Raw genomic sequence first — 11,372 nt, 5'->3', positions numbered from 1 at the left:
TAGCCAAAAGCCACTTTATTAATGAAACAACCTTAAAGTGACTGGACCAGGGGTATGAAGGGGTAGTACAACTCAGTACACTGGCAGTATGGTCTCTAAAAGTGGAACGTATTCTAGCAGTGTTGCTTAACTCCTGTCATGGGTCCCCCTAGGGCAGGGGTATTCAACTCTTACCCTACGAGGTCCAGAGCCTGCTGGTTTTCTGTTCTACCTGAATTAGTTGCAGCCACCTGGTGTCCCAGGTCTAAATCAGTCCCTGATTAGAGGGCAACAATAAAAAATTGCAGTAGAACTGGCTTCGAGGTCCAGAGTTGAGTCTGAGGGCCCTAAGGGTTGCACAATTGTTTACTTTAGTCCAGCACCACAGTAGCACACCTGCTGCAACTATCAACAAGCTCTTGAGCAGTTGCATCAAGTGTGTTAGTGCTGGGCTATAACAAAAATGTGCAACAGGGGGGTGAGGGGATGCAGGACTACACTCCCGGAGAGTTGAGTAACACTATTAGAGCGTTGGTATTGCTGCAGCGACCTGGGCAATGTAACACTACCATAGACACCTATAGGTTACACTCAGTAACCACTGAAACATTAGGGGGATTCTTCCTAGAGGTTGAGTTAGCTCATCCTGCTGGCAACATCAGGGTCATTGTGGGTTCACCTCTCAGCCCACATATTACATCAGTCATTTGGGGATGAGACTTGAAAGTGTCCAATTACCACATTTAGAATACTTCCAACCAATAAAACAGCATTTTTTCACTCAAAGTGTTGGTCTGACACATTTCAGTGTGTTTAAATACCTGTTTTTGTCCCCCGATTCCCTTGTCTAACACTTCAGATATCTGTGGACTGAAATATTTAAAACGTTGCAGATTGAAATACGTATAGAATGAACGCTGTTTCGAGCTCTACATAAGAGAATCATCACGTTTTCTCTGACACGTTCTATTTCAACCTCTTGCAAAAAAGTCCCCGTCTTCAGCTATTAAGAATGTAAAAAGCTAGAGATATTCCCCAATTAAACATTACTCATTTGCAAAGGCCAATTGAGTTTTGGGATCCTTCAGCTCAAATTCTTGACCACTAAATCATGATGCCACTTAGCATGAAGCTATTGGGCATGCACTAAGGAGTATGCTAGCATGGACATTGGAACACAGCCAGAATCTGTATCTGAAATAATACCACATGACGGACATCAAAATGGAGTCTGGCGTTCAGAATTCACAATAAACATGTTAATGTACACAACTTTACAGTATAAACGGAACTCAAGCTAGTAGGACACTGAACTGAACAGCTAGCCTAAATAATTGGACATGATCCTATAGAAATGGCAACAGTATAAGGCCATGTTTCCACAGGCAGCCTAATTCTGATATTTTCCCACTAACTGGTCTTTTGACCAATCAGATCAGCTCTTTTGCCAATAATTGGGCAAAAGATCAGAATTGGGCTGCCTGTGTAAACACTGCCTAATGACACAATAGAGAGCGGTGGCCTTCGACTCTCAGTGATTGGATAAAAATATATATATACAGAAAACGAGAGATTGGTGAGGCTAGTGAGGACCAAAATACCTTCTCTGTTACAACACTGCTGAGGCGTTTAAAAGACAGTAACAGAGATAGCCACTTCTGTGTGTAAATATTGAAGAGAAAACTAACTTGGAATGCATGAATAGCTAGCCTACACTGGCTTCTTACAATGCAGAACACATGTTGGCAAAGACCAAAATGGCTTTTTTCCCCCCCATGGTGAAAAAAGAAACAAGATGATCATTTGGAATGTGTAGCTATGTGACTTGGGCCATTAATTAATCAATGAATGAATTACTTCCCTAAGAGACGTTTACCACTAGGGGCAGTAAAGTGACGTTCATATTTAAACCAACCGAAGACATCCCAAATATGGCGGCTTTAAACCCAGTCTATAAATCCCCTCAATGCTACAACATCTACTTTCTTGTTACAACTGTCAAAAAACAACGTGGATAAACTGAAGTCACAATACTAATGGAGCAGCCAATGACAAGCAACAGGAAGTGAAGTTTACGTTACTACGGCGACGACACTAATGACAGAAAGTGGAACTTGATGCGTTCACCATTCCGGATCCACTGTCAATACGAGAGGTGACGTCTCTCATGTCGTAAAGGAACTGCAGTGTGTGAAGGGGTTATAGGGCTATGTGCAGTGTGTGTGGTGTTATAGAATGGTGCAACGTCTCTGAGTGCTTTTCTTGCTCTTCTTGTTGCTGCGGTTGGTTTCCTTATACCTCCTGATCTCCCTGACTAGAGAGTAGAACGCCTCCTCCACTCCCTGGAAGACAGAATGAAAGAATGGAGAAAGTTTACACTCACATGTAGAGTGATTGAATGCAGCTGGGTCGCCTTCAGTACTCAAAAACAGAGCAAATGTTCAGAGTAGAATAGGACAGTGCTACCTGAATGTATCCAATAACAAAAGTTATCCCATTTGTGCCCTCATAGATACTGTCATGACTGCAGTGTACAAATGTGTTATGTTACCCAATACCTTTGGTGAGTCAGTTGAAGAGTTTATTCAAATCATTTACACAAAACACACATTAGCCTTTAAGACATAGGAGTCTGTCAGGACAACACAGGGGGCTATAGGACATCACAGGGGGCTCTAGGAGTCTGTCAGGACAACACAGGGGGCTCTAGGAGTCTGTCAGGACAACACAGGGGGCTCTAGGAGTCTGTCAGGACAACACAGGGGGCTCTAGGAGTCTGTCAGGACAACACAGGGGGCTCTAGGAGTCTGTCAGGACAACACAGGGGGCTCTAGGAGTCTGTCAGGATAACACAGGGGGCTCTAGGAGTCTGTCAGGACAACACAGGGGGCTCTAGGAGTCTGTCAGGACAACACAGGGGGCTCTAGGAGTCTGTCAGGACAACACAGGGGGCTCTAGGAGTCTGTCAGGACAACACAGGGGGCTCTAGGAGTCTGTCAGGACAACACAGGGGGCCATCTCAATGGTCTAGCATCTCCTCTTCCCTCCCTTGTCCAGTTTGAGGCCCAACAGACCTGCTACATGGACCTATCATTTCTGCAGAGTGAGAGAAGTAGGAGTAAGAGAGAGAGGCTAGCGCTGCTCAGTGTACATTTACACTCTGGTTCCATTTTCAAGATTCCCACCTGTGAACATTTGATAAAGTGGTTCAAGTGCTGCTCAAAGGTTATGCTTCCAGTGTAGCTGGTACATTCCTACTACACCCCTGTGTAGTTCCCCTGGCTGTAAAACCCACCTGTCTGGTTTTGGCGGAGGTCTCCACGAAAGGCACACCGTAGCCACGGGCCAGCTCCTGGGCCTGCCTGCTCTCCACGCTGCGACTCCCCAGGTCACTCTTGTTCCCCACCAGCACCATAGGCACACTGTCACTGTCCTTCACTCTGTTGATCTGTTCTCTGTGGAGGGGGGGAGAGGGAGAAAAAAGGAGGGAGAAGTGGAAAGGAAGAATAGGACAGAGAGAGAGAGTCATGTGTCAAACAAATGGACATGAAATAAACATCTAAATCTACTTTCAATTCCAAAGCCTCGTCTCCGTTGTAAATTAGGTGACAACACAGTTCTTCCATGTACGCCCGGCCGGACGGGAACCGACATGGTTCAAATGATCAGAAATAGTTTACTCCAAACGGAAACCGCTTTGCAACAAAAACTAGAGTTTCTATTGGACAAATTCAAGTAGGTCCCTCCCGTTTTGTTCTGTTTGCTTCCTAGAGTAAACGGTTTCCATTGCAAAACGTTTCGCAAACAGGCCAAACATTTCACTACGGTCTGTGACTAATGAACACACTCCAGGTGTAGGACAGCAGTCACTGTGACAGACAGTCAGTACCTGTACAGGTGAACGTCCTCAAAGGACTTGATGTTGTTGATGGCGAACACACAGAGGAAGCCCTCCCCTGTCCTCATGTACTGGTCCCTCATGGCACTGTACTCCTCCTGACCTGCTGTGTCCAGGATGTCCAGCAGACACGTCTCTCCGTCAATCACCACCTGCTTCCTGTACGAGTCCTAGGTTGAACGTAACAAAGCTTAACACCGGGATTCTAATATCCCATAACTCTTTGCATAAATGAGGAAGAATTCGAAACAATGAGAGCAGCGATGCTATTACGCAACGCTGGTCCCATCAGTTTGTTTATTTTCAAAAGCTTGTCCTAACCTGGGTATCTTCAACCTAGTACAAGTCCTAAAATAGGGGTGTGTTCATTAGGCACCAAACGGAAGGAAACAGGGAGGGACTACCTGGACATGTCCAATGAGAAAACGTGTATTTTTGTTTTCCATTGCAAAACTGTCATTTTTTTCTGTTTTCTGTTGCATGCCCTAATGCAGTGGTTCCCAACTCTGGTCGTCGAGTACACATTTTTGTTGTAGCCCTGGACAAACATACCTGATTCAACTCATTGAGGGCCTGATGATTAGTTGACAAGTTGAATCAGGTGTGCTTGTCCGGGGCTACAATAAAAATGTGTACTGTTGGGGGTACTCGAAGACTGGAGTTGGGAACCGCTGCCCTAATGAACATGACCCAGGTCGGGGGACTTGTCAGTCACAAAGGCAACAGGTGCTAATTTCAAATAGACTCCTACCACTGACCCATAGGTACTGGTGTGAATCTGAATGGATTGGAAAGCATGATCATAACAACACGCTTGGAAAGTAATCATCACTCCCCCTTTGCCACCCTCATAGCTTACGGATCCACTCTGTAAATTATTGGAACCATTTTGCTAGAGGCAACATTTATCCTAACGTAAATATTTTACCATCAGGAGATTGTGGATAGATACTTATAGAATAGAATCTACATAGACTCTATATGCAAGTTGCATATAGTGGGTTGCTACATTCGAAGCAGGCGATTTCAATCGAATTAGCCTACTATTAAAGGGCAACTTCACAACTTTCTAACCTCATATTCATTATCTCCAGCACCAAACCAGTGTCTACTTATGCGGAAAACAGCACATTTCTACGAAAAAAAGAAAGATAAGACCGAATGACATCAAAAGTTTTTTAAAAACATTGATTTGAGCAACAAAAATACCATCCTTTTTTTAGGAACCCTTCTTATCCTTTTTAACTACAGATCATAGAAACGTGCTGTTTTCCACATATGTAGACACTGGTTTGGGGTTGGAGATATGAGGTTGCCCTTTAAGATTCACACATACAGACAAACACCTGCAATTCACCTCGATGGTGGGGTCGTATTCATCCACAAAGTGATTCTGGATGAGTTGGATAGTTAAGGCACTCTTCCCCACACCTCCAGCACCCACCACAACAAGCTTATACTCAGTCATGCCTAGAGAGAGGGGGAGAACGAGAGAAACACTTCAGTATGTTTCCTTTAAAGCTTCACATAGAAATGTGCGTTATAGATCTGTCATTCTCATTGAAAGCAAGTCTAAGTGATAGATATGTTCTATGTAAGCTATTTCTATGCTTCCCGTTCTTTAGTTGTGTTACTTACTTTCGGTTTTGTACACCAACTTCAAAACAGCTGAAAATACAATTTTTTTTTGTTATGGAAAATAGATTTCACCGTGGTTTAGATGGTACAATGATTCTCTAGACTATATATGCTTATTTTGTCACAAACTGAAATTAGGCAAACTATTAGAATTTTAGCAACCAGGAAATGGCGGAACGATTTCTGCATATTGCATCTTTAAATCCATTGAAAAAATTCTAAACAGTTCGCCTAATTTCACTTTATGTGACAAACCAAGCATGTATAGTCTAGAGAATCATTGTACCATCTAAACCACGGTGAAATCTCTTTTCCATAACCACAAATATTGTATTTTCAGCTGTTTGAAGCTGGTGTACAAAAACGAAAGTAAGACGCAAAAACGAAACTTAAAACAGGAAACATAGAAATAGCGCACATAGAACAGATCTACCGCTTCTTAGACTTGCTTTCAATGAGAATGACAGATCTATTACTCACATTTCTATGTACATTGTTGGGTCACCCAAAAAGCTACATATTGCAGCTTTAAATGTTGAATCCATAACCTTTAAAATGATTTAATTGGTTGATTTAAGTACTAGTTGATTGATTCCTTGTAAAGAAGTTCTGCTGTGTCATTGTGTCTCGTTGTGTGTGTGCGCGCGCATGTCAAATTTTGACTTGACTGTATGGTTCATTGTAGCAACCTTAACCCAACGACCTCAGAGATTCGGACCTCTTGGCGTAACGATTAAGGCGTTGGGCGTGACAGTCGCTGGACCCAGGTTCGAGTCCTGGTCGGGGCTACCCCCTCGAATTCGCTACATTGGTGTCGGATGGGGGATGGCGCCTGTGAGGCCATCGGAGAGGGGTGTACACGTGAGGGACTTGGTATAGAGAAGCGTGGGGACACACTCTCCCAAAGGAAGTGGGACCTTAACCAAACCTCACCAAGAGATTCTGACCTCTTGGCATAACGGTTAAGGTGTTGGCTTGACAGTCTCTGGATCCGGGTTCGAGTCCCGGTCAGGGCTAGTCCCCGAATTCACAACAATATGATACATTAACTCATTTCTGAACCAAACAAGTCCTACATTTTAGGCAAACTATATAATTTTTGCTCAGGTGTGAGGAGGTCTTTCTTTCCAATTAGGTAATTCTAGACAATATTTCTGTACCCCTTTTGACTGAAGAGCACCCCCAAAGGCAAACACTCTGTATACTCTTTCAATTGAAAACAAAGCATCAGTAAGCTTATAAATAAACCTCAACTGCAAAGGCAGAGCCCAAGCCAAAGAAGGAGAAGGCAGCACCTAAGCCCAAGAAGGCTGAGGAGGTGAAGAAGGCTGAGCCTGAGGAGAAGGAAGTGACCACAGAGAATGGAGAAGCCAAAGCTGAGGAAGAGGCACCAGAAGAAGAAACTGAACAGAAAGAGGAGGCGGCCGAATAACATCTCTCAAACCACATATTTTATCAGTGCTCCCTGTACCTCTTTTTCTTGTACAATTCAGGGGTATATTTTTATTGACCATTTTCTAAATGCAGGTTTTTTAGTAGTTTGATTGAAGAAACACATTTTTTTATGAAACAAAAATTACATTTGGAGATGGGGATTTCATCGCATACCATCTCCGGAAACAATTACGTCAACGGTTTTTATTTTCGCTGGGAGGGATGGGGTGGGAATGGGACAGGTTGCTGCACCAAGAACATGCAAGCACGTCGTTTACAGGATCCGTCCCTCATATAGCCTATGGAATGTTAGTCTCTCAGGCAAGCTGCATGACAACATGGTTGTTTTATGAGGGACGGTATACAGTGGGGAGAACAAGTATTTGATACACTGCTGATTTTGCAGGTTTTCCTACTTACAAAGCATGTAGAGGTCTGTAATTTTTATCATAGGTACACTTCAACTGTGAGAGACAGAATCTAAAACAAAAATCCATAAAATCACATTGTATGATTTTTAAGTAATTAATTTGCATTTTATTGCATGACATAAGTATTTGATCACCTACCAACCAGTAAGAATTCCGGCTCTCACAGACCTGTTAGTTTTTCTTTAAGAAGCCCTCCTGTTCTCCAGTCATTACCTGTATTAACTGCACCTGTTTGAACTCGTTACCTGTATAAAAGACACCTGTCCACACACTCAATCAAACAGACTCCAACCTCTCCACAATGGCCAAGACCAGAGAGCTGTGTAAGGACATCAGGGATAAAATTGTAGACCTGCACAAGGCTGGGATGGGCTACAGGACAATAGGCAAGCAGCTTGGTGAGAAGGCAACAACTGTTGGCGCAATTATTAGAAAATGGAAGAAGTTCAAGATGACGGTCCATGCAAGATCTCACCTCGTGGGGCATCAATGATCATGAGGAAGGTGAGGGATCAGCCCAGAACTACACGGCAGGACCTGGTCAATGACCTGAAGAGAGCTGGGACCACAGTCTCAAAGAAAACCATTAGTAACACACTACGCCGTCATGGATTAAAATCCTGCAGCGCACGCAAGGTCCCCCTGCTCAAGCCAGCACATGTCCAGGCCCTTTGAAGTTTGCCAATGACCATCTGGATGATCCAGAGGAGGAATGGGAAACGGTCATGTGGTCTGATGAGACAAATCGAGCTTTTTGGTCTAAACTCCACTCGCCGTGTTTGGAGGAAGAAGAAGGATGAGTACAACCCCAAGAACACCATCCCAACCGTGAAGCATGGAGGTGGAAACATCATTCTTTGGGGATGCTTTTCTGCAAAGGGGACAGGACGACTGCACCGTATTGAGGGGAGGATGGATGGGGCCATGTATCGCGAGATCTTGGCCAACAACCTCCTTCCCTCAGTAAGAGCATTGAAGATGGGTCGTGGCTGGGTCTTCCAGCATGACAACGACCCGAAACACACAGCCAGGGCAACTAAGGAGTGGCTCCGTAAGAAGCATCTCAAGGTCCTGGAGTGGCCTAGCCAGTCTCCAGACCTGAACCCAATAGAAAACCTGAAGGAAACCTGAAGGATCTGGAGAAGGTCTGTATGGAGGAGTGGGCCAAAATCCCTGCTGCAGTGTGTGCAAACCTGGTCAAGACCTACAGGAAACGTATGATCTCTGTAATTGCAAACAAAGGTTTCTGTACCAAATATTAAGTTCTACTTTTCTGATGTTTCAAATACTTATGTCATGCAATAAAATGCAAATTAATTACTTAAAAATCATACAATGTGATTTTCTGGATTTTTGTTTTAGATTCCGTCTCTCACAGTTGAAGTGTACCTATGATAAAAAATTACAGACCTCTACATGCTTTGTAAGTAGGAAAACCTGCAAAATCGGCAGTGTATCAAATACTTGTTCTCCCCACTGTATGTATTGTGTGGTGGATGAATTACTCAAGGGGGAACACATTGTTTATAATGAGGAAAACATTTTAGAATGTTAACTCTTGTACTCATTACATTTGTTCTTAACCATTCTGCTTAATAAACCTATTCCCTAGTACTGGAGTTTCTCCCTATCAGGCCTGTGCATTGGGTGTAATTGGTTTTGTGTCTGTTCTTGTGCTGTTGTCTGTGTCCAATAATGTTTGTACCATGTTTTGTGCTGCTACCATGCTGTGTTGTCATGTGTTGCTGCCATGCTTTGTTGTCGTTTTAGGTCTCTCTTTATGTAGTGTGGTCTCTCTTGTCGTGATGTGTTTTGTCCTATATTTTTAATCCCAGCCCCCGTCCCCGCAGGCCTTTTGCCTTTTGGTAGGCAGTCATTGTAAATAAGAATTTGTTCTTAACTGACTTGCCTAGTTAAATAAAGGTTCAATAAAAATTAAAGTAAGGTGAGTAACACGACAAAGGCACAAGGAAACCTGTGGTATCGACAGTATAGCCAACAGCAAATTCACATAATCTGCCCTTTTCAGTGATTTGGAATAGCCTACTAACAGACAGCCTATGGCCCGGAGAATTGTCTGATCATTGCATGTTATCAATCTTTATTCGCGGTCATTACAAAAACATGCCGGTATCTACTAGCAAAGAGGCTGGCTCTAATTTGACCCAGATTTGATGGGAGCTAACGTTAGATAGCATAGCATAACTAACAGACAGCGGTTGATGGCACACTAGGCAGAATACGATCACTGCATTTCTCCGATAATAATGTAGTCCTATTGCATGAAGAAAATTACAAAATCAGAGCGCTTACCTTAATTTAGTTGGTCGTTTTCCCCCAAACAAAAATGCAGCGTTTGAATGACAAAATGAGATTAGTGCTACATAGCCTGAAACAACTTCCTGATTGAAGTCAGCTAAGAAAATATATAGTATTTTAGAAGCTGCAATTGAGCCAGAAATGTCAAACCACTGTTCGCAATGAACGGGAAATATAGGCTGAATATAACCCGAATTAATTTAAAGGTAAGAATTAGTAGTAGGGGAGTAAATCTCTATAGACTCCATTGTGGTTGAAAATGGGCAGGGCTTTCACCGCAAACGCAATCAATCGTATTGATTTAACAGCGAATACCATTGTGGTAAAGTAGACAGAGGGTAGAGTAACCCAATCAGAATGGCTCTTGCGTTCTACTTCCGGTTATTACCCGCCTTCAAATCAGAAACTCACCAATCAGGAACCGACTGAAAGCCTCATTGGTCGTGTCCGAAAAATAAATCGCGTCCTTCCTGACGCCATGATAGTCCCGCCTTTGTACGCTGATTCACCAATCAAAGACATTGCTGCGGTGACGTCTGGAAAGAGCGCACTCGAGTCTGATTGGCTCGAGTATTTGGGTTGTCGGAGTGTGCGGAGAGAATGTAGCCACTAGATGGAATCACTGTACTAGCGGCTAACCAACCCATAGACTGTAAAAACGGCTAACCGCTCCCGGCCAAAATATACAGTATTTAGATGTCTTTGAAATACAGACACACAGTCAGATCACTTTGTTCATTGCACGCTATTGACAAATTTCAAGCACAAGGTTGATGGGTTTCCTTAAAAAACGATATTCAAACTGACAAATCGGATGAGGAGAATATTGGCGAATAAACCTGAATGGAATACCTTCATGTCTGTTGGGTTTGCTGTAAGTAACGAACTGCATTAGTTAAAGAGAGGATTGGTGCTGTAAAGGTCAGTAGGGGAACCCTGATATTGATGGATCAAACTGTGTTAGAGCTCACTAAGGACTTAAGAAAGCACAGACAAACACACACACACACACCTACCAGTCTCACTCCCCTGCATCCTGCCCCATTTCTCTCTCTCTCTCTCTCTCTCTCTCTCTCTCTCTCTCTCTCTCTCCTCTCTCTCTCTCTCTCTCTCTCTCTCTCTCTCCTCTCTCTCGCTCTCTCTCGCTCTCTCCTACTGAGTGCATCTGCTCTCCTCACTAATCTTTTCCTAAAATCACAGAGATAATCCGGCATCCATCTGTCATGGAGGAGAGAGAGAGAGAAAGACAGAGAGAGAGAGAGAGAGAGAGAAAGAGAGAGATGGGAAAAGACATAGAACCTTGGGAATATGAATGTGAACATTATGTAAAAAAATCCTAATTCATTGTGCTATCACAATACCAACCGCTCAATGTACTGCAATGTACCAGTGCTATATGACTACTGTAACCAATATGCTATTGTCTACCTATGAAGTGATAAAACCAGAATTATTAATCAATGACAACAGGGGTGTAATAATGACGACATCATTTTATATACATGTTTTATTTTACACATATACATATTTCATACATGTCATATTTTTTTCAGTGTTTTTGTATGTATCTATCTGTATGTGTTTGTGCATGTTGTTTCCCCACAGGTAATCATACGTTTCAACAAGACAGAGGAGGACATGGAAACAGGAAAGTAAGAAACCAAGACAAAAGA

At 43.1% G+C, this 11,372-nt stretch overlaps 1 protein-coding gene across 1 annotated transcript; it reads right to left on the bottom strand.

Annotated features, from left to right (window-relative positions):
• Positions 1 to 9,972, bottom strand: LOC121551578 (GTPase KRas). The gene is made up of 5 exons (XM_041864290.2): positions 9,694 to 9,972; positions 5,235 to 5,347; positions 3,869 to 4,047; positions 3,275 to 3,434; positions 1 to 2,321 (listed from the first exon to the last, which is right to left on the bottom strand). Exons 2-5 carry the CDS (start codon positions 5,343 to 5,345, stop codon positions 2,208 to 2,210), a joined length of 564 nt encoding a protein of 187 aa, XP_041720224.1. The 5' UTR covers positions 5,346 to 5,347; positions 9,694 to 9,972; the 3' UTR covers positions 1 to 2,207.
• Positions 9,973 to 11,372: the final 1,400 nt, after the last annotated feature.

This window comes from Coregonus clupeaformis, chromosome 19 (assembly GCF_020615455.1).
Source record: "Coregonus clupeaformis isolate EN_2021a chromosome 19, ASM2061545v1, whole genome shotgun sequence".
NCBI lineage: Eukaryota > Metazoa > Chordata > Actinopteri > Salmoniformes > Salmonidae > Coregonus > Coregonus clupeaformis.
This window is presented reverse-complemented; position numbering and strand designations above follow the sequence as displayed.